This window comes from Esox lucius, chromosome 14 (assembly GCF_011004845.1).
Source record: "Esox lucius isolate fEsoLuc1 chromosome 14, fEsoLuc1.pri, whole genome shotgun sequence".
Taxonomy (NCBI): domain Eukaryota; kingdom Metazoa; phylum Chordata; class Actinopteri; order Esociformes; family Esocidae; genus Esox; species Esox lucius.
In genome coordinates this window covers 5,381,135-5,405,844 of record NC_047582.1, presented here as the reverse complement: position 1 = coordinate 5,405,844, position 24,710 = coordinate 5,381,135, and the positions used below count along the sequence as shown (strand labels likewise).

The following is a 24,710-nucleotide window of genomic DNA, read 5'->3' as shown; positions in this document are numbered from 1 at the left end:
CCCAAAACCTGAAGGATCTGGAGAAGGTCTGTATGGAGGAGTGGGCCAAAATCCCTGCTGCAGTGTGTGCAAACCTGCTCAAGAACTACAGGAAACGTATGATCTCTGTAATTGCAAACAAAGATTTCTGTACCAAATATTAAGTTCTGCTTTTCTGATGTATCAAATACTTATGTCATGCAATAAAATGCAAATTAATAAATTAATCATACAATGTGATTTTCTGGATTTTTGTTTTAGATTTCCTCACTCACAGTTGAAGAGTACCAATGATAAAATGTTTACTTCTACGTGCTTTGTGAGAACCTGCAACATCAGCAGTGTATGAAATACTTGTTCTCCCCACTGTAGTTACTTAGTCTTCCAAAAAAGTTGTGACGATGCGTAACAAAATGCAATGATGTGCAAATCATTTAAACTCTTGTACAAAGAACATATCAAATGTTGAAACTGAAACATTTGATTGTTTCTTGAAAAATATATGCCCACTTTAAATTTAAAGCCAGCAACATCTTTAAAAAAAGTTGTGACAGAGGCAACAAAAGACTGAATGTTGTGCAATGCTAAAAAACTAAACCTGGTGGAACATCACAACTAACTAAGCCAATTGGCAACAGGTCAGTAACATGAATGAATATTAAAAGATCATTCCATGGAGGATGGGTCTGTCAGAAGTGAGGATGGTTGAGGGGTTGACCACTGTGAAAGACTGTGAGCAAATAGTGAAACAATTTAAGAACAACACTTAATGTAAAATTGCGAAGAGTTTGGAGATCTCAGCTATGTACATATCATTAAAAGATTCAGAGAATCCGGAGAAATCTGTACGTACAGGCCCAGGCCAAAAACCAATATTGGTGGTTGTAATCTTCAGGGCCTCAGGTGGCACTGCATTATAAACAGACGAGATTCAGTAGTGTAAATCACTGCATGGGCTCAGGAACATTGTCTGTGAACACAGTACAGTACATCATTGCATCCACAAATCCACAAATTCTACCATGCAAAGAAGAAACCATATACACTGATCAGCCATAATATTATGACCACCTGCCTAATATTGTGTATGACCCCCTTTTGTCACCAATAAAGCCCTGACCTGTTGAGGCATGGACTCCACTAGACCTCTGAAGGTGTGCTGCGGTATCTGGCACCAAGACGTTTGTAGCAGTTCTTTAAGTTGCGAGGTGGGGCTTCCATGGATTGGACTTATTTGTCCAACACATCCCACAGATGCTTGATTGGATTGAGATTTGAGGAATTTGGAGGCCAACACCTTGAATTAATTGTATTCCTCAAACCCTTTCTGCTTTGTGGCAGGGCACATAATCCTGCTAAAAGAAGCTAATGCCATCAGGGAATACCATTGCCATGAAAGGGTGCACATTCTCTGCAACAATGCTCAGGTAGGTGATACATGTCAAAGTAACATCCACATGAATGGCAGGACCCAAGGTTCCCCAGCAGAACATTGCCCAAAGCATCACATTGCCTCCGCCAGCTGGCCTTCTTCTTGCATCCTGGTGCCATGTGTTTTCCAGGTAAGCGACGCACACGCACCCGGCCACATGATGTAAAAGAAAACGTGATTGTTCAGACCAGGCCACCTTCTTCCATTGCTCCGTGGTCCAGTTCTGATGCTCACATGCCCATTGTAGGCGCTTTCGGTAGTGGACAGGGGTCAGCAAGGGCTCCCTATCTGGTCTGCGGCTATGCAGCCCCATATGCAACAAATTGTGATACACTGTGTATTTTGACACCTTTCAATTAGCACCAGAATTGACTTTTTCAGCAATTTGAGCTACAGTAGCTCATATGTTGGATGGGACCACACGAGCCAGCCTTTGCTCCCTATGTGCAAATACAGGGATAAATGTCCATTGCATTCTGTTTTTATTTGCATTTTACACAGCATCCCAACTTTTTGGGGAACAGGGTTGCATTAAAAAGATAAGCAAAAACAAAAATGGTCAAAAGGTTGTGTGTCTTTTAATGCTTTGAGCACAGTTTTATAGGGTCATAGTATTATAAATAGGGGCAATTGTTAAACAGTAAATCAAACTTCAAAGGCATAACCATACGATATACAGTGCATATGACAAAACATTCAATAAGTTGTTCAGACACTATAAATCCCATCCTCTGACAATGGATACATGGAGTTACTGTCTCCTAAACATATGAAATGAGTCAAGTCGAGTGGGAACAAGTCAAACTGATGCTGTGGCCACGGACGGTCCAGGGTCAAAGACTACCACCTCTGATGCACATGTACCACTGCATTGTGGGTTCAAGTATCACCTACTACTCTATTAGCAAAACTCTCCTATTTTTAACCACTTTTCTGTCCAATAAACTGACAAAACATATATCAAGTAATATAATCTGATCTTCAGGATATAGCCTAACCAAACCTACCTCTACACATTTTCTATACAAACAGTAAAGATCACATAAGTATAAGCACATTTAATATAAATCAGTCAAGAATTACAAAAGTTGTGTTCTTCCCTTAAATACATTGCTCAAAAAAGAATTAAGGGAACACGTAATCATCACAGTGTAACACCAAGTCAAGTAAACACCAGGGACATCAATCTGTCCAGTCAGGAAGCATAAGTTATTGTGAATCAATGTCACCTGTTTTGGTGCAAATGAAAGTGACAACAGGTGAACTGGAGAGGCAACAGCAAGTCAACCCTGAAAAAGGGAATGGTGTTGCAGGTGGTGCATAAGCAATTGTGAATCACTGTCACCTGTTCTTACCCTTCCTGAGTGATTCATTTTGCTAGTGTCTTTGTCACTACTGGCAGCATGAGGCGGTACCTGCAGCCCATTCAGGTTGCACAGGTAGTCCAGTTCCTCCAGGATGGCACATCCATACGTGTTGTCGCAAGGTTTGCTGTGTCTCCCAGTACAGTCTCAAGAGGATGGAGGAGATGCCAGGAGACGGGCCGTTACACGAGGAGAGATGGACAGGGCCGTAGAACGGCATCAACCCTGGTAAACTGGTATCTGTTCTTTTGTGCGAGGTGGAACAGAAGGAGCACTGCCAGAGCCCTACAAAATGGACTCCATCAGGCTACCCGATGTCCTCTAGTGGTACCTGTGCTCACAGCCCAGCACCGTGCAGCTCGATTGGCATTCAGCAGAGAACACCAGAATTGACAGGTCTGCCATTGGTGCCCATTTTCTTCACAGATGAGAACAAGTTCACACTGAGCCGTGGTGAACATTATGCTGCCTACAACATCATCCAGCATGACCGGTTTGGCATTGGGTCATGCTGGATGATCATTGGGTCAGTGATGGTCTGGTGAGGCATATCCTTGGAGGGTCGCACAGACCTCCATGTGCTAGCCAACAGTACCCTGACTGCTGTTAGGTACTGGGATGACCCTGCAGTGGGCCCTGGGTTCCCCCTGGTACAGGACAATGCCCGGCCTCATGTGACCAGAGTGTGTAGGCAGTTCCTGGATGAAGGCATTGATGTCATTGACTGGCCCTCACGTTCCACAGACCTGAATCCAATTGAGAACCTCCAGGACATTATGTATCAGTGCATCCGACTCGCCAAGTAGAGCCTCAGACCGTCCAGGAGCTCACTGATGCCCTGATCCAGATCTCGCCAAGGAGATCCCCCATAATTTTGCTCTCAACGAATTACACAATGTCCAGTAAAGATTTACAACTTTAATATATTTTGTTCATCAATACCCAAATGTGTGATTTTTAGTGTTACCTTAATTTGTTTGAGCAGTGTATTAAACGAGTCAAATCAAATTAAATCTTTGTTGGGTTAAAATACAGCTCTGGAAAAAAATGAAGAGACCACTGCACCTTTTTCTTTCCTTTCCAAAAAGGAAGGTTTTGAGTTCATTTTCAAAAGGTGCAGTGGTCTCATTTTTTACAGAGCTGTATGTTAAAATCTGAATAACTGTTTAGACAAATATAAATATATATATAAAATGTCTAATGAGTACTCAAACTATTGACAGGTATTGTATGTATAAATAATAGTTAAAGAAATCCATGCACACACCCACTGATACGACACAGTGTAAGCTAATCCCATGCAAGTCAAGAGTGAGGCCTGCTACAGCATCCTCCCTCTTTCTGTCCCTCTCACAAGCAGATGACTAAACACACACTAAAAACACACACCTTTCATGTACTACTGTAAATGTGTGAAAGAGGAAGTGTGTATTTCTTTAAATATTTCTTATTTTTATTTACGATTAGGTACACCAAAACATGTTTTTTTTATAGAGAAAATGTTTTTTTTATAGTGTTTGTTATATATATAGTCCGGTTTATCTATACACAGAAAAATATTAAGATCTGATCATTTTAACATTTCCCATGACTGAAAGTTAGAGAAATAAATGGAACTTTTGTGGTCGGTCTAGACACTTGCATACTATGTTGATGCCACATTTCATGGACTAACACAAAACAGTTTTTTTTTAATACAGTGGCACATTTATATACTGTAATAAAAGGAGTTCAAGGACATCGAACCAGAAGGCATCTTCAACTGCAAATGGTTGAGTAATTGCAGTGACTTCCCTGATTGGCACAAACTGTAAGGCTTGAAAGGAATCATAGTTCTATTAAAGGTGTTCACTGGTAACACAGCCCATTGACACGGTGCCAAGCTCCTCAGACAGTCTGACACGGTCTAAATGTGACCTCAACCTGACACAGAAATATCACCACCAATCAAAAGAAGGTTGAACTGTGCAGCAGGCCATTTAGGGAGGTTGATACACTGCTCTCCCGGTCTTCTAAAACAATGTTGTGTGTGTGCAAGGTATTTAATTGGTTGATAAAATATTTCAGATGTGATCAGAGCGCACCTTTAAATATATTGAGTACATGTACACAGTTGGTGTGGCAAATTCTTAAACAATATAAATTCTGATCAAAATAGTTTTCCTGAAATAGCTCAGAAAGGGTTAATTATGTGCATGGATGGCTGAAAAATGTTGGCATTAATGTTCTATCTGAATTAACGGAAACACCAAAATATCAAACTTGGTGCACTGTGTATAACAATGTGACCATTTGATGGCATGTGAAGTTTACTCTGTGGTAAGACGGATGAAGAACTGCGGAAGTCACTGGTCCCATCCTGGTGTGCAGGTAAGAGCCTTGTGAGTGACCCTCCAAACGGCACGGTTGTCAGGTCAGAGTCACTTCTCCAAGAGGGAGCCATGGGAGCTTTTGGCTCTTCTCTCCTTCTCGATGCTCTCGAAGCTGATCGCACCATGTGGGAGATCCAATCGGTTGTGCTCTGACACAATGATGCTCTCGGCCTCACCTGGGGACACAAACAGGCAAGAAGAGATCAATCAGATGCCATGGTAACCAGCAAAGAATAATAATAATGACAGTTTTCTTTTCAGATTATGGAAACGTGTTTATTGCCCTCAACCTTGGTACTGGTATTATGTGGTGGAATGCAGTGGTAACGGGAAGTTGACATCGGACCTATATTTTCGTAATTGGTGAACTTATTCATGTATCGGATTTCGTTCTGGGGGACACTATTGGCATTGCATCAAAAGCAGCTTACGTTCCAGTTAGATTAGACATTTTTATTAGAGGTCATGCAAGGTGACCTAAGAGCTGACGTCACAAGAAAGATTAGTGGCGTCACAGCATGTTTGAGGTTCAAAGTTTGAATGAAACCGGTGTTTGTCGAGATCTTGAAATTGGATAACTAATGTCCCGGGCTCATTTTAATCCTGCCAAAATCACTAACAGACAAGATCGGGAAGTATGCTTTTCACATTACAATTCTGTGCTATACTGTGTAGGCCTGGTTAGGCGTACAGCATAGACAGATGACTATACACGTTATGAAGAAACATGTACTCACTTCTCATTCTGTAAATCAGTGATCCATATGCCATGTCCATCTGATAGGCCAAGATGAAGCCGAGAGGAACGATGGGGACAAACAGAGAAGGCTTCCTTTTCTTAATGGCACTGCACAAGTTGAAATTAATTAGCAAAAAATAATAATACTAACACAAAACAATATGCTTGAAACCATTAAAATCCCATTGTTAGCCACGATGGGTCACAGTATTTCTCAATGATCAATAATAACAGACGCTGTTGATGATAGCTGAAGACAGCTCAACAAACATCGTATTCACTAATTGATGGTTCATCAGTGTCCTAATCACACTAGCCACTATACACCAAGCATTGTGCATGTGAAGTGTTTCTTTGTGTAAGGAAATGTCTCCCATCTTCATCTTAAAAGGTGGGTAACAGGTCATGAACACTGATGAAAATCACACAGAGGTGTGGCTTTAAAGGCCACCGCACTTCACATCCTTCAGCTGACCTGTGACGCGGTAGATCACTGAACCCTCACACAACAGCAGATACCCATGACGTTGGACTTTGCGTCATTTTGTTTTACTTGGTAACATTTAACATCTCAGAGTTTATAAGTGTTATACCGCTTCTATTCCAATAGTAACAGGTGTTGACACAGTACTGAACAGCTTTGCCATCATTTCAGCTGAATAACCGATCCTTCATCTCACAATCATCTCACGAACTAGAGAACATAGACTTGGAGGTTGATCATGATGTAAGGTAACGCTCTGGAAAACCCACCCCATGGTGAGGCCTAAGGTGGTCAGGCTAAAGAAGGTGCCGTAGTATTTGAGGAACTCCCTGGACCAGGCAATCTGCATGGCCATCTGTCTCTCCCTCATCTGGTTCTGCATCAGGATTTGTCTCTCCAACTGAGATGGGACAGGAAAGAAAGACTTAGTCAGAGCTCAGAGAAAACATCTCAAAGGGCAATACTGGTTGAAATGTCATTATCATGTTTTACAGTCTTGTAGAACAGGTGACAGCAGAAAGACAAAATACAACCAACGTCTATAGACCAGGTCTGCAGCTAATACACATCTTCACCACAGATGTGAGCAAGTACTTCGAATTGTAATATCAAGAGAGGGCAGGGTGAACTAATGAAAGCAAGGAGAGGTGTGGAAAGCCAGTCTGGCTGTAATGGTGTGACTTTACCCAAAGGGCATCAGCCCTCCCTGACAATGGATGTAAGCAAAGAGGGATGGAAAGGGGGAGACTGAGGAAAGGAATGGGGCAGAGAGAGAGGATTGGAGCCTGCAGCCACCACACCTTAACCCGGCTTGAACTGTGAGTCATTTGCCACGACTTTTGTAGGAATCATCATCATGACAATATAATTTGGAGGGCCACTAAGTGCATCAGTGATTCAGGATAGGACAAAGCCTCGCCAACCTTCAAGATGGATGAGAAGACTCAGATTTAGCCTTAGGTCACCTGTGTGATTGTTCCAACAAACTAAACACATTCTGTAAATATCAAAGTTGCCCTTCAAACACAGTCTTGTCACATTTTTCCAGGACAGACAGACTCAGAGCGAGTCCTGAGATAAATACGTAGATGACTGACCAGAGTCTTGGATATCGGGCCAACTTGACCCCTCGTTCTTATTACCAAGTGAATCCTATGGTGGTTCAAGTTGGCTTTTGTCTATATGATTTCCTGCTTTCTATGGCTGCCATTATCCCCCGGGATGAGAGGTCTTTATTTCCTAAAAGCCATGTGTCAAAGGATGCTTCCTGGAATATGCAGATAGATGGTGAGACTGATGGATAATGAGGTGGGGGTGAATAAAGACGCAGATGAAAGGGACATCAATAGTGTGTCATTTCAAGATAATGCTCATGTTTTACTCATTTGTGGTAATACACAGAGTATTGGAGGAGAAAGTGGGCAAGACTCGACAGAGACAAACTCCCATTTTGTACTAAAGAAATAGAATTATATTAAAACAGCAGAATACAGTTGTGCTCATAAGTTTGCATACCCTGGCAGAAATTGTGGCATTGATTTTGAAAATATGACTGATCATGCAAAAAAGCTGTTGTTTATTTAAGGATAGTGATCATATGAATTTCTTTTTAAATCATAACAGAAATCACCCAAGTGGCCCTGATCAAAAGTTTACATATCCTTGAATGTTTGGCCTTGTTACAGACACACAAGGTGACACACACAGGTGAAAATAGTAATTAAAGGTGAATTTCCCACACCTGTCGCTTTTTAAATTGCAATTTGTATCTGTGTATAAATAGTGAATGAGTTTGTTAGCTCTCACATGGATGCACTGAGCAGGCTAAATACTGAGCCATGGTGAGCAGAAAAGATTTGTCAAAAAGACAGGAAAGGACATAAAAAGATATCCAAAGCCAGTTAGTACTGTTCAATCACTTATTAAGAAGTGGAAAATTCAGGGATCTCTTGATACCAACCCAAGGTCAGGTAGACCAAGAAAGATTTCAGTCAAAACTGACAGAAGAATTGTTCAGGATACAAAGAAAAACCCACAGGTAACCTCAGGAGAAATACAGGCTGCTCTGGAAAAAGTGGATGTTTCAAGGAGCACAATAAGACAATACTTGAACAAAAAGGAGCTGCATGGTCAAGTTGCCAGAAAGAAGCCTTTACTGCACTAATGCCACAATAAAGCCCCGGTTACAATATGCCCGACAACACCTTTGACACCCCTCACAACTTCTGGCACACTAATTTGGTGTGATGAGACCAAAATTGAGCTTTATGGTCACAACACAAAGCCTATAGTGAGCAGAAGACCATCCCCACTGTGAAGCATGGTGGTGACTCACTGATGTTTGGGGGGGGTGAGCTTTAAAGGCATGGGGAATCTTGAGAAAATTGATGGCAAGATGAATGCAGCTTGTTATCAGAAAATACTGGCAGACAATTTGCATTCTTCTTGGACTTTCCAGCACAAGACCAAGTTGAACCTCCAGTGGTTACAGCAGAAAAAGCTGAAGGTTCTGGAGTGGCCATCAGTCTCCTGACCTTAATATCATCAAGCCACTCTGGGGAGATCTCAAACCTGCGGTTCATGCAAGACGACCAAAGACTTTGCATGACCTGGAGGCATTTTGCCAAGACGAATGGGCAGCTATACCACCTGCAAGAATTCGGGGCTTCATAGACAACTATTACAAAAGATTGCACACTGTCATTGATGCTAAAGGGGGCAATACACAGTATTAAGAACTACGGGTATGCAGACTTTTGAACAGGGGTCAGTTCCTTTTTTTGTTCATGTTTTGTTTTATGATAGTGCCATTCTGTTATTACTTACAGTTGAATGTGAATTCCATAAGAAATAAAACATGTTTTGCCTGCTCACTCATGTTTTCTTTACAAATGGTACATATATTACCAATTCTCCAAGGGTATGCAAACATTTGAGCACAACTGGTATTTACATTTCTAAATGAGGGGCACCCTTGATAAAAGGTAAGCAAAATAGCCTATGCAAAATTAAAAAATATTATTATTATACAGTAGTGTAGATGCCATGCTGTTATCATTACTAAATATTGTTGTTTTTTGTTTGTGTACGTTTTATTTTTTACACAAAGCTTGGGTAATCTGGTCAACCTACTCGGAGACTCCCGGGATAACAGTGTGTCTGGGTCTAACAGAGTGTCAAAGACCTAAAGAAATCCCCAAACCTCTCAATCAGTAGCAGAACAAAGGGAAAAGCAGCAGAGCAGCGGGCCCTCTGCAACTTAACATACAGGGAAAATCCTATGGAAATAGTTTTCTATGATAATCTTTGTATGATCTTAAAGTGTATACTGTATACACAATGTCTTGATTGAACAGGTGTGAAAGTATTTCAAGGTTTCCTCCTACTTTGCAATGGAATTTTCAGTGCCTAATTCCTCATCCCATTTTGCCTTTATCGCTATCCTCTCTGTTACTGGTGTATTGACAGAATGAATCATACAAACGAGAAACATTTCCTTGAGGTAAAGCCCTAGGAATTTTATAGGCAGGGCAATGCTCTCTAACAAAGTCTCATTTCTGGAAGGTTCCCTTTTCTGGAAGGTTAAGCAAATCAAAGGATCCCCTATGGTATGAATCCCTAGCTCTTAATCAATCCAAGATATTATCAAGACTAGAAAGTCAGATGAATTAGGGAATCACATTTATTTCTATTTGCCTTTTATGAGGGAAGTTAAAGGTAGTTTGGTGATACTTATTTTGAGTGGACCATTAAACAGGGGTGGGGGAATAGTATGAACTAGTCCAGGGGGGTATAGGGTGGGGGAATAGTATAAGCTAGTCCAGGGGGGTATAGGGTGGGGGAATAGTATAAGCTAGTCCAGGGGGGTATAGGGTGGGGGAATAGTATAAGCTAGTCCAGGGCGGTATAGGGTGGGGGAATAGTATAAGCTAGTCCAGGGGGGTATAGGGTGGGGGAATAGTATAAGCTAGTCCAGGGGGGTATAGGGTGGGGGAATAGTATAAGCTAGTCCAGGGGGGTATAGGGTGGGGGAATAGTATAAGCTAGTCCAGGGGGGTATAGGGTGGGGGAATAGTATAAGCTAGTCCAGGGGGGTATAGGGTGGGGGAATAGTATAAGCTAGTCCAGGGCGGTATAGGGTGGGGGAATAGTATAAGCTAGTCCAGGGCGGTATAGGGTGGGGGAATAGTATAAGCTAGTCCAGGGCGGTATAGGGTGGGGGAATAGTATAAGCTAGTCCAGGGCGGTATAGGGTGGGGGAATAGTATAAGCTAGTCCAGGGCGGTATAGGGTGGGGGAATAGTATAAGCTAGTCCAGGGGGGTATAGGGTGGGGGAATAGTATAAGCTAGTCCAGGGCGGTATAGGGTGGGGGAATAGTATAAGCTAGTCCAGGGGGGTATAGGGTGGGGGAATAGTATAAGCTAGTCCAGGGCGGTATAGGGTGGGGGAATAGTATAAACTAGTCCAGGGCGGTATAGGGTGGGGGAATTGTATAAGCTAGTCCAGGGCGGTATAGGGTGGGGGAATTGTATAAGCTAGTCCAGGGCGGTATAGGGTGGGGGAATAGTATAAACTAGTCCAGGGGGGCATAGGGTGGCGGAATAGTACTACAAGTGTCTTATGTGAGTATGAAGAGACTACAAGTAAATGAACTGAGATGGACTGGCGAGAAAGTTTAAATGGGGAATATCTCAGGCACTTGTGTAGAAAAACTGGTTTTGATGCTTTAACTTAAAACATTAACTACAGATGTCTTCTGGACATTGATCGAAATCTTTCTTTACGGTCCTTTTAAGTACTTAAGGAATTAAGCGGATGCAATCAATATTGTTTGAAATGTAATAATAGGAAGTATATTAAAATCCTTCATTGTCCAAATCCTTAACTGTCCTGTAAATGCAGATATAATCTGTTCAAAAAAGAAACTATTATGGATGCATCTATTTATTTGTATTATTTTTTTACACATAAACAGGACTTGTGGTCATGAGGCATTGTAGTTTGGTTACAGGACGCATGGCGTATTGGCAACTCCACAACAGGTGCAGGATCATGTCTCTCCATGCCGGTCCTGTCTTTATCATTTTACTGACTCAACCTAGGAGCCTTTAGCTGGGTTTACTGTTTAATGGTCCAATCAAAATAAGTATCACCAAACTACCTTTAACTTCCCTCATAAAAGGCAAATAGAAATAAATGTGATTCCCTAATTCATCTGACTATGGGGAAGTATAGAAAGGCCATCAATGCCAGAATCTTTAGAACATTTACTTTAAATAAATATTGTATGGTGGCCTTTCCATGTTTGGTTTTAAGAGAAATGTAAAAGCCATGTGAACTATTACTTTGGGGAAAGGCAAAGAAATCAGAAAAGATTACAGGTCTTTTAAATGTCTAGGGGGCCCAGCATGCAGGATCCTGTGTTGCAAATGTCAGGGTTGCCAAGCATGCATGTTCTAGATTTGTCTAAGGGGCCCATGCAAATCTAGGCTTTAAGTCAATGTGGGCCTTCCCCATGGTCATCAGGTTCCAGTGCACTTGCACTGCTTGACCTTATGCCTCTGTGTAAATGTCATTAAATAAAACTAGGGGAAATGCTACATTTGTGCAAACAATACATTTTATCCAGTACTTCTCCTGTGGTGATCTGAACGGTAAGGGGTGGACTGAAACTGATTGGCTTTTTTGTGACTCACTAGTTACTCAATTGACCTTAGAGTCACATAAGCCGCCATGTCCAAACTTTAAACCAATAAAAACCTTTCACTTCCTATCAACAACTGTGGCGCATCGATGGGAGGTTAAGGAGGAAGTGCCAAGCTGTTGATTTGAGAGACCAATTAGCTTTTCTTGGAGTACTACAACATATTTGGTATGAAAACGTCTTACAGGTAGCCATTTCATGACGCATTAATGTTAGCTTGAGAAAATCATTGGGAAACCAGGCAAATAAGGAGTCCATTGTTCTGGTGGGGCAATGAGGGGTATTATCCACAACTCCAAGGGAGAATATCACAAAAGCCATTGTGTCCTGTTTTCTACCTGATTGCGAAGGACCATTTACTCCTTCCTGTTAACTCAAAAAGGCTTGATATTCCTTATTAGAAAACTCAAGGCATGAACGGAGCATAGAAGTGACATGAGAATATTCTGTATACACTACTGTTCAAAGGTTCAAATTGCGTCCATTAAAACAATAGCAAATTGATCAGAAATACAGTGTAGTTATTGTTAAGGTTGTAAATAACTACTGCAGCTGGAAATGTCTGATTATTAATGGAATGTCACATTGAATTCCCATCAGACATTGATTTCAGCCACCAACATCAACCATTGAACAGAAGGAAGTGGATATTCTTTCCTGAAAAACACCACTGATGTATTGATGGGAGGTGTGAAGTTAGGATGAATGAAAGTGTTTTTTAAAGTCTTAGGCATCTATCCGAGGGTCAAATGTACTTTCATGAGATCCATGTAAGATAATGCCCCAACTTTATTATCTACCTCTATAGAACTAAGAAAAGATACATGGCTGTGTACATTTGGAAGCTGTTGCTGTGAACACAACATTGCTGTCAAAGAGCTTTCAATGCAAGTGAAACAGGCCATCCTTAGGCTGCAAAAAAAAGAAATCCATCGGAGAGATAGCAGAAACAATTGGAGTGGCCAAATCAACAGTACATTCTGTACATTGAGATTTTTTTTTTATTGAATGCACTGGTGAGCTCTGCAACACAAAAAGGCCTGGTCGTCCACAGAAGACAACAGTGGTGGATGATCGTTGGTTCTTTTCCATGGAAAAGCAAAATTCCACTTCACAACATCCAGCCAAGTGAACAACACTCTTTAGGAGGTAGGCATATCATATCATTATCCATAAACTTCACGAGAGCAAATACAGAGGGTTCACCACAAGGTGCAAACCATTTATAAGACTCAAGAATAGAAAGGCCAGATAAGACTTTGCCAAAAAACATCTAAAAAACCCAGCTCAGTTATGGAACAGCATTCTTTGAACAGATTAAACTTAGATCAACCTGTACCAGAAAGACAGGAAGAAAAAAGGCTTGAGAGGGCCCATGATCCGAAACATACCACATAATCTGTAAAACACGGTGGAGGCAGTATGATGGCGTGGCCATACATGCCTTCAAATGGCACTGGATCACTAGTGTTTATTGATGATGTGACGGAAGCAGCCGGATTAATTCTGAAGTGTATAGAGGTATATGGTCTGCTCAGATTCAGGCAAATTCAGCAAAGTTGATTGGACGGCGCTTCACTTGACAGATGGACCCAAAACATACTGCAAAAGCAACCAGTGTTTGTTAAGGCAAAGAAGTGGAATATTCTGCAAAGACAGAGTCAATCACCTAATCTCAACCTGATCAAGCATGCATTTCACTTGCTGAAGAGTGCTGCAGTAAAGGCCGGGCAAAGCATCACAAAAGGAGGAAACAGCGTTTGGTGATGTCCATGCGTTCCAGACTTCAAGCAGTCATTGCCTGAAAATGATTCTCAAAGTATTAAAAATAAATTTTTTATTTATGATGTTAATTTGTCCAATAACATTTGAGCCCCTGAAATAAATGGACTGTGTATGAAAAGGGTTGCAATTCCTAAATGTTTCATACTAAATGTTTTAAATCACATGAACAGGGAGTACAGGAGGGGACTGAGTAGGCAACCCTGGGGGGCTCCGGTGCTCAGGGTCAGTGCAGAGGAGGTGAGGTTGCCCATTCTCACCACATGGGGCCTGCCCGTAAGGAGGTCCTGGATCCAACTGCAGAGGGAGGTGTTAAGTGCTAGGTTTCTGAGCTTAGGAACAAGCTTTGCAGGCACATTGGTGTTGAATGCAGAGCTGTAGTCCACGAACAGCATCCTCATGTATGTGTTGCCTTTTCCAGGTGGGAGAGGGCGGTGTGTGTTGTCAGGGCGATGGCATCATCTGTAGATCTATTGAGGTGGTACGTAAAATGAAAGGGGTCCAAGGTGTCAGGAAGGGTGGAGCAGATGTGAGTTCTGACCGGCCGCTTGAAGTGCTTCATGATGGTGGAGGTCAGTGCTACAGGGTGGTAGTTGTTCAGGCAGGTGATGGAAAGTTTCTTCAGTACAGGGATGATGGTGGCCTGTTTGAAGTAGGAAGGGACTGCAGACTGATTCAGTGAGTTTGAATATGGAGATGAGCAACTCTGCTAGCTGGTCGGCACACGCCCTGAGGACACGGCCTGGAATGCCATCTGACCCTGGTGACTCTTGAAGGTTTACATTTTAATTGCTCTCCTCATGCCATGGTTAGGGATGGATGCAGTCGTCCTGGTCCTCAGCAAGCCTCACCTCAAACCGAGCATAGGTGTTGAGGTCATCAGGGAGCAAGGCAGCGGAGCGTGCATTAATGCTATTCCTCCCTTTGTAGTTTGTGATGGGTCGCAGTCCTCCCCACATGCATCTGCTGTCTTTTTGTCCCTAGTTTGGCAGGCTGGGACAGATGTTCCCAGTAGGAGCATTTAGCTCTGCAGGCTGCTCTGCACTATGGGAAGAAGGCAAGCGGGCGGAGGCAAAGCCTCCAGGTCCCCAGAGCTATAGGCAGAGGACTGTGCTCTGAGCTTAGCACAGACATTACCATTAACCCAAGGCTTTTGGTTGGGGAAAGTCCTGACATTGACCCTCGGGACAACATGGTGTCAAGCACTTGGAGATGTATGCTGAGACAGAGCCTGTGTATTCACCAACGTCCCCATCGGTTACATCACTGAACATCTTGGAGATGTATGCTGAGACAGAGTCTGTGTATTCACCAACGTCCCCATCGGTTACATAACCCACAATCTGGTAGATGTATGCTGAGACAGAGTCTGTGTATTCACCAACGTCCCCATCGGTTACATCACTGAACATCTTGGAGATGTATGCTGAGACAAAGTCTGTGTATTCACCTACGTCCCCATCGGTTACATAACCCACAATCTGGTAGATGTATGCTGAGACAGAGTCTGTGTATTCACCTACGTCCCCATCGGTTACATCACTGAACATCTGCCAATCTGTTGTTTCAAAGCGGTCCTGTAAAGTGGTAATGGATCCCTCATTCCAGTGTTGAACAGTCTGAAAACATGGTTTGTCCTGTTTTAGGAGCTGTCTATAGGATGGGAGGAGCAAAAATCGATGAATGGTCAGCCTCACTAAACACGGGCAGGGTATGGGCTTGTAGCCATTTAGAATTTGTGAATAACAATGATCAAGAGTCTGATCACCACGATTAAAAATCCTTGCCCTATTGAAATCGCCAACAACAATGAAAACTGCCTCAGGGTCAGCATCCTCTAGACAGTTAACGCTGTACGCGGGGTTATGAAGACTCTACAAATACAAGTACAGTTTGCAATGTCTTGTTGAAAGTTAATCCGTGTGTGTAGTTTCACCATTTTATTGTCCAGGGATTGAACATTTGCAAGTAAAATGCTAGGTAATGGTGGATTGTAGAATCTTGTCCAAGATCTACATAGGATATTCGCACATTTGCCTCTTTTCTTTCTCCACCATCAGCGTATTGGTAAATAGATCCGCAGCAGTGCTAGTTGATCTTACAAAATAAACAAAAATAAAAACAATATATATAGAAATTAGCAAAAAATTACATTGTAGACCCAGAGTCACTGTGAGTGCAACCTTTCTCCACGGCGCACCAGAAGCTCCCTACGGTCAATCAAGCCGGTCTGACCCAAACCCGCTCAGATAAAGCCAGAGACATGGCCCGTCCAAGTAAGACCTAACAATTGACATTGATGTTGAGAACACAATGAGACAGCAACAGTGGAAACCAGGAAATGAAAGAAACAAAACCTATATTTAAGTAACAGTTAAATATCCTGGGCTTTATAATAATGTTGTTCAGTCTTATTATTCTTTTAAAATGTATTTATTCACTGGTACTCACACAAATGAGGGGGGGGGGGGGGGTTAAAAAAAAATATTCACACCTTCAAACCTCTATCAGAAATGCACACGCTACCTTGGAATGTGGTGTCTCGAGTAATCGATATCTGCAAGTTTACACACTAAAATAATTTAGCTTAGAGTATTCTTTGATAAGTCTCCGAAAATGTAGCGTCAAGTAAACAAGCCTTAAGAAAGCGTTCCTTTTCGGAATCTCCTAGGAATGAAATACAGATTAGGGTTTGGGAAGGAGGTTGTCTGAGGAATAGAGGGGTTGTCTGAGGAGAGCTGAGGGATGAAGAGGTGATGAAGTGGAAGAGGACAGAACATGTGGAAAAAGTTCACTGACATTTCCTAAAGACTTGTGGATCGAGGTTCCTGACCGAGCAGTAAACCAAACGGAAAACTGAGTACAGAGACCATCTGAAATAGCTTAAATTGTCCACGACTATTTAGAAGAGTTTCCTAAGCAACTTCAACCTTTAGAGTATCGAATCAATATACAGTGTCTAACTTTTTGATCGCTAAGGTTTTATAACATCACGTGTAATCATATGCAGGAAACAAATGTGAGCTGTCTGGACAGTGTGTGAATGAGTTTTATAGAAAATATTATGAACTCAATAATCATGTAGAATTTTTTGTATTCCACCTGCCTCAGAACATCAGGATACAATCAGCCCTATAATTTGCAGGCTATTTTGTCCCATATTTAAAAGCTGATGAATAAAAATGTCACAACCTCCAATAACATATGACATGGCCATACAGCCTAACCATCTCCATTTAATCATAAAATAGACATTTACATAAAACTTCTTTTTTTTATACTAAAATAAGCAGTGACTGATATGGCTTGAGGAAGACACTGGGCCCAGCTTGATGTGCCATCTGTTTGACATCTTAATGCACAAGACAGGAAGCTAGCATGGGCTAAATACACCAGATATTCTTTTAAATTGCCAGTTCGATTCCATTCATTACCATCCCAAATGTCAGACGGTAATTTACATAGACAAGGAGATGGTTACAGTAGCCATTTTGTTATTGTAGGTGAACAATTCTGTCCTCACAAAACCTTCAGAACGTCAACCATTAGGGGGTGTCATTTAGCCAATATTTATCATCAGGTAATGACACCTGATATAAACTTTCTATGAAAGTATACAACAGCAGCCAGTATACCAGACTGTTTGCAGTTATGTTTGCAGAGCTGATTAAATTAGCAATAAAACTGGCCTTCCTAGCTGTTACATAGCTTTTCACACCATGCTTTGTAAACCCTAGAAATGGTTGTGTGTGAAAATCCCAGTAACTGAGCAGACCGGCCCGTCTGGCACCAACAACCATGCCACGCTCAAAATTGCTTAAATCACCTCGCTTTCCCATTCTGACATTCAGTTTGGAGTTCAGGAGATTGTCTTGACCAGGACCACACCCCTAAACGCATTGAAGCAACTGCCATGTGATTGGTTGATTAGATAATTGCATTAAAGAGAAATTGAACAGGTGTTCCTAATAATCCTTTAGGTGAGTGTATATTAGGGTCTAGTTTGAGAAATTGACGCATCAACTGGCAGCCTCATTAAATAGTACCCACAAAACGTCAGTCAACGTGAACAGTGAAGAAGTGACCCTGGGACGCTGGCCTTCTAGGCGGAGTTGAATACAAAAAGCCATGTCTTAGATTGGCTAATGAAAATGGGCAAAAGAACAGACACAGGACAGAGGAAAATTGACCCCAAACTTTTGAAATATAAATATATAAAAAAAAAAAAAACATACTGTAGGTCACAGTTATGTTGCCATAGGCAATATTTTTTTTCTGCAACTGTTTATTAACGCAAGGTAAGCAAATTGAGAACCAACTACAGGATCACGGTGTCTAAAAAACTGCTAAGTGTGCATGGAAGCCATCTCCAACATGTACAGATGCCACAGTGGGCTAAGCAAGGTCAAAACATGTGAAGATACTTCTAAGAAAAATACATCTTTGGGGTACTAGCAACGACAATTTACCTACATTATCTCTTAGTCATCCACTTGACTTTAACCAGGGCAAGATTGCTGGAGCCCCAAATCTGGGACAGATAGGAATCAATCAACCAATCATCATTAGTCATTATTTATTACATTTGCAGAGGTAAATGGGGGGTGGGGTGAGTGATGTTTCCGTGCGCATTAAGTTTGTCAACCCTAAAGGCTCTTAACAGATAATGACATTGGTCTGCCATTATCACAGATCACAGGTGCGGATCACCTTAAAGGCAAAAATAAATCAAAAACCTATTGGTTCACAAAATTAATTTTAAAAAGCTTTAGCAGCAAGCAAGTTGCGAAATGCCACCTATTTTTAACAACAGCAATAAAATCTTTGTTTTACAACCTGCCTTGACCCGCTCCAAGCAAACAGAAGCACCTCACTCAATCTTAGGAACAACGATGCTGTGATATTTTGGAATCTAGGGGAAACTTCAGGGCACCAATAAAGTGTGGGTAACCAAGTCAGCAAAACATTTCAACCTGAAACCAGGCAACACTGGTTAGGAAAAATCTCTCAAAGGCATCCCAGGTGGAGCAGTGGCATAAAGCACTTTGTTTTTAGCACCAAGCTGACCATCACAGTGTAGGTTTGACTCTTGATTGTGGCACTAGCTACTTTAAAGAATCTAATATATAAGTATACATGTATGTATACACACATATGCATACACTGATGAGCCATAACATTATGAACACTCACAGGTGAAGCAAATAGCATTGATCTCCTAACAACAGCACACGTCAATGTCTGGGTAGATTAGATGGTAAGTGAAATAGTTCTGTTCACTTACTAGTTCAGTTCATGTAGTCAACATGTTTGATGCAGGAGAAATTGGCAGGAGTAAAGACCTCAATGACTTTGACAAGGGCCAAATTGTTATGGCCAGACGACTGGGTCAGTGCATCTCTGTAACAGAAAGGCGTTGTACCCCACAAGGCTTGCTCCCGGTCAGCAGTGGGGAGTACCTACTGACAGTGGTCCGAGGAGGGACAAACCACAAACTGGAGTCAGGGTGTTTGGCGCCCAAGGCTCATCGATGCGCAAGGGCAACAAAGGCTATACCGTCTGGTTCGAACCAACAGGTCTACTGTGGTACAAGTCACAGAAAATGATGGTACTGAGAGGAATGTGTCACAACAGCATACATCATACCCTGCTGCATATGGGGCTGTGTAGCAGCAGACCAGTCAGACAGAGTGCCCATGATGACCCATCCACTGTCAAAGGTGGCTCAAATGGGCACACAAGCATCAGAAATGGAACTTGGAGCAGTGGAAGGTTGTCTGGTCCAGTCCCGTTTTCTTTTACATCACATGGACAGCCGTGTATGTTGTTTACCTGGGGAAGTGATGGCACCAGGATGCACTGTGAATAGACGACAAGCCGCTGTTTTGGTGGCACAGAGGACCAACAGCACATTAGGCAGGTGGTCATAATGTTTTGTCTCATCACTTACATAGTAGGTATATAAGTCACCACGCCCTTTCAAAGGGTTCATCTTTTATTGCCTTACAGCCTGAAATGATAAAATAAAATCAAGCATGTTGTCACACAATAACCAAGAGGGGGTTACGTTCTATACCATATATACACACATTTTAGATTCTTCAAAGTAGCCACCCTTGGCCTTGAAGTCACAGCTTTATAGCTTTGAAATATTCCTGATTGACTGACCTTCATGTCTTTAAGAAATTATGGAATGTTGTTTCTCTTTGCTTATTTGATCTGTTCTTGCCCATGGACTACTACAGTAAAGGACATAATGGGCTTCTGTATACCAACCCTATCAGGGGGAGCAGCCAATGACCAGCTGGGTAATTATTAACGATCAGTTGATTTCAAGACCTACCAAGTGAACTAGATTAACATGGCTGATCCCATCCATAGCAAAGTCCATTCTAGAATGTTTTCTCATAGAGGAAGAGGCAAGAGGGTAAACTCATCAGAATATGACCGGAATAAGCCCAACTTGTTCCTCAGATCTTAAGCAGACCTAAGAATCAGGCATGTGCACAGGTAAGGCTCACGGGTAAGGCTCACGGGTAAGGCTCACGGGTAAGGCTCACGGGTAAGGCTCACGGGTAAGGCTCACGGGTAAGGCTCAATGTCGCTTCGCTATATAGTGCCCTTTCCAGTTGACCTGCCCGTCCATCTACAGGATGTGCATCACGCACACTGATGGGCATGGGATGTCCGTCTTTGCAATCACACACTACGACACATCGTCCGTTCATGTGAGCAGCTGCCTCTTGAAAGGTCTGTGCATGGAACTGCTAAGCACGGAACGACACTTGCCACTGTTCAGGGAAGAAATTAAATCTGGCCATTGTATCTAATATTCCTGCCCAAATTGTAAGTCCCCTAAATGTTTCTATGTTGCGCATACACTCAGTTCTACTTCCTCTGCAGCAGCAAGCTGCTTAAATGTAAGGCTAATAAGCTAGACAAACAGGTTTGAAACAGACAGGAGTGCACAATAACTGAGACAGAACAGGGAATCCAGGGGAATTTTCATTCGGTATCCCACCACAAAAAAGCTTTAGCTGCAAAACAATTTGTCAGAGTTTGTTTAGCTGCCTGGGGTGAATAGGTGGACGTCTGACATCTATGAGTGAGCAGTGTAATAAGAAGCAGAGCAGCTTGGAGAGACGTGCATCGGAGGCTCATCGACTCTCCCATACCTGTTGTGGATTTGTTGCAATGAAGTCAGGTCATGGTTGCAAATCAGAGATCAGGAACATTTTGAAAAAATTTAAACATATCAGTGACTCACAATATCCCCATGATACACTGTGGTTTTGATCCTCTCAAACATGGCCACTCAACAAGTTACAAAACATTTTGCCAAACAGAACTGGGAATGTAACTAAGTTGTGGTTTGTGGTATAATTTTAATGGTGGCTAAATGCTATAAAGTTAGAGACCTAAACACATTATGCCTACACTACAAGTACTACAAGTAAGAGACTTTAAACATCTTAGATAATGACATATTTATGAATAGTGACATACAGTTGTGCTCATAAGTTTGCATACCCTGGCAGAAATTGTGAAATGTTTGTATTGATTTTGAAAATTTGACTGATCATGCAAATAAACAGTTTTTTATTTAAGGAGAGTGATCATATGAAAGATGTATTATCACATAGTTGTTTGGCTCCTATTTAAATCATAATAACAGAAATCACTCAAATGGCCTTGATCAAAAGTTTACATTCCCTTGAATGTTTAGCCTTGTAAAATGGCAATTAAAGGTGAATTTCCCACACCTGTGGCTTTTCAAATTGCAATTATTGTCTGTGTATAAATAGTGAATGAGTTTGTTAGCTCTCACATGGATGCACTGAGCAGGCCAGATACTGAGCAATGGGGAGCAGAAAAGATTTGTCAAAAAGATGGGAAAGGACATAAAAAGATATCCAAAGCCAGTTAGTACTGTTCAATCACTTATTAAGTAGTGGAAAATTCAGGGATCTCTTGATACCAACCCAAGGTCAGGTAGACCAAGAAAGATTTCAGTCAAAACTGACAGAAGAATTGTTCAGGATACAAAGAAAAACCCACAGGTAACCTCAGGAGAAATACAGGCTGCTCTGGAAAAAGTGGATGTTTCAATGAGCACAATACGACAATATTTGAACAAAAAGGAGCTGCATGGTCAAGTTGCCAGAAAGAAGCCTTTACTGCACTAATGCCACAATAAAGCCCCGGTTACAATATGCCTGACAACACCTTTGACACCCCTCACAACTTCTGGCACACTGTAATTTGGTGTGATGAAACCAAAATTGAGCTTTATGGTCACAACACAAAGCCTATAGTGAGCAGAAGACCATCCCCACTGTGAAGCATGGTGGTGACTCACTGATGTTTGGGGGGGGTGAGCTTTAAAGGCATGGGGAATCTTGAGAAAATTGATGGCAAGATGAATGCAGCTTGTTATCAGAAAATACTGGCAGACAATTTGCATTCTTCTTAGACTTTCCAGCACAAGACCAAGTTGAACCTCCAGTGGTTACAGCAGAAAAAGGTTCTGGAGTGGCCATCACAGTTTCCTGACCTTAATATCATCGAGCCACTATGGGGAGATCTCAAACGTACGGTTCATGTAAGATGACCAAAGACTTTGCATGGACATGGAGACATTTTGCCAAGACGAATGGGCAGCTATACCACCTGCAAGAATTCGGGGCTTCATAGACAACTATTACAAAAGACTGCACACTGTCATTGATGCTAAAGGGGGCAATTTACAGTATTAAGAACTAAGGGTATGCAGACTTGTGAACATGGGTCAGTGAATCCCATAAGAAATAAGATATGTTTTCCTGCTCACTCGTTTTCTTTACAAATGGTACATATATTACCAATTCTCTGAGGGTATGCAACATTTTGAGCACAACTGTACGTTTATCTTTGTCCTATTATATCAGTGGATGACTTGTAAGTAGATGCTATTCCCACCCCTCAGTAAAATCTCAGTGACAAATATCCCATAGAAGGAATTCATCGGTCTCTTCGATAAGCGATCATTGTCTCACCTGGAGCCGTGCATTGTGCAACATAAACTCCTGCTGCTTCTTGAAGCTCTGGTCCATAGATTTGGACAGAATGAATCCCATGGTCCTGGTTTAAATTAAGGAGAGGCACATGTAAAGCAATAATATAGAATTTTCCATTCAAATATTATCCGAGTCTGTTAAAACTCAAGTCGCCAATTACACACTAGGTAAGATGTGCATACTGGCAACAAACAAAAATGTAAACAATCATGGTGCCTCTGGTAGTTATTGCTGCTAGCTAAAACAAGTTTATCTGTCGCTAATGCATAATTCAATACATTAAATAACACATGAGAAAACTATTATTATTAAGTGATATTAACTGTCCTTGAACAGTGTTGCTAGCAACGTCTAAAACTGAAGATAGAACATTGTGGAATTGTTGGACAGGGGTGTAGTCATTGGAAAGAAACGAAAGCTCGAAGCAAACGGGTGGGTGCCTTCCTGAACTTGTTCAACAAAAACAAATGTTCTTTGAAATACATTTTGCTGTCTGCTAACAGTCAGTCAGCGTGCATTTACACCCGTTTAGCCAGGGAGCTATTTGGAGAACTACGACAAATTGTTTCCACATGTACAAGTGACATATTGTATTATACAAATGTTACGTCAATTCACAGTGACATGAAAATACATACCTTTTCTTTTATGTCGTAATAAATTATGTCACTAGTTACTCGTGTGAATTCTGCTATGCTGTGGTTAAATGTTCCAAGGGCATGTTACAAACGAAAACAATAATTTGCTCCGCCTACAACTCAATGGAATCACTCTCATTGGCCAGAATTTGGAAATCGTTTGTGCCCGTCATGTTATTTATTGTAAAGCAGCAATCATAACGCGGGTATTTCAGAAAACATGATTAACATACTCTATGTTTACTGACTCTGAGCTGTCAAACTCAGAGTAGACAGTTTCAGAACAGGTGGTAACAATTAGTTCAGTCAACTCTGATTTAAGTTAATCCTGTGTAAAGCACGTGCAAGAGGAGACAAAAAGCCCTCATCAATGGAACGTAGATAACATGATTCACCATGCCAACAAGAGAAAATCCCCAGTGGAGTTAGAAACACAGGTGAATCTAAAAAAAATATAATATTAGAAAAGTTCATTTTTTCTCTTAATTCTAATCAAAAAGTGACACCTTCATATATTCTAGATTCATTACACATAAAGTGAAACATTTCAAGCCTTTTCTGTTTCAATCTTGATGATTACAGCTTACAGCTCATGTACATATCCAGTATCTCTACATTTTAGAATAAAATAAATGTATAATACAGAAATGTCGACCTTAGAAGATCAGCAAATAATCAGCAAATGTCCTCAAAAAACATGTACACGTTTCCTAAGTATGTTAATTTATACTCAATGCTTTGTCGGGGCTCCTTTTGCACACATTACTGAATTGACTCTGGACTTGATAAAACAGTGGACCAACACTAGCAGATGATATGGCAACCCAAATCATCACTGACTGTGGAAACTTCACCCTGGACTTCAAGTAACTTGGATTCTGTGCCTCTCCACTCTTCCTCCAGAATCTGGAACATTGATTTCCAAATGAAATGCAAAATTGACATTCCTCTAAATCTAAAGAGAGGACTTTGGACCACTGAGCAACGGTCCAGTTATTTTTCTACTTTGGCCAGGTAAGACGCTACTGACATTGTCTCTGGTTCAGGAGTGGCTTGACACTTGGAATGCGACATGGTCCTGGACATGTCTTTGCGTGGTGGCTTTCCTAACAGACTTTTCCCTTCCAGTCAACTTTCCATGAATATGCTTTGATACAG

The 24,710-nt window shown here is 41.6% G+C and overlaps 1 protein-coding gene across 1 annotated transcript; it reads right to left on the bottom strand.

Annotated features, from left to right (window-relative positions):
• Positions 1 to 3,494: 3,494 nt before the first annotated feature.
• On the bottom strand, positions 3,495 to 23,724 carry plgrkt (plasminogen receptor, C-terminal lysine transmembrane protein). The gene is made up of 5 exons (XM_010892848.5): positions 23,553 to 23,724; positions 22,894 to 22,978; positions 6,640 to 6,770; positions 5,885 to 5,994; positions 3,495 to 5,323 (listed from the first exon to the last, which is right to left on the bottom strand). Exons 2-5 carry the CDS (start codon positions 22,972 to 22,974, stop codon positions 5,196 to 5,198), a joined length of 450 nt encoding a protein of 149 aa, XP_010891150.1. The 5' UTR covers positions 22,975 to 22,978; positions 23,553 to 23,724; the 3' UTR covers positions 3,495 to 5,195.
• Between the last annotated feature and the right edge of the window lie 986 nt (positions 23,725 to 24,710).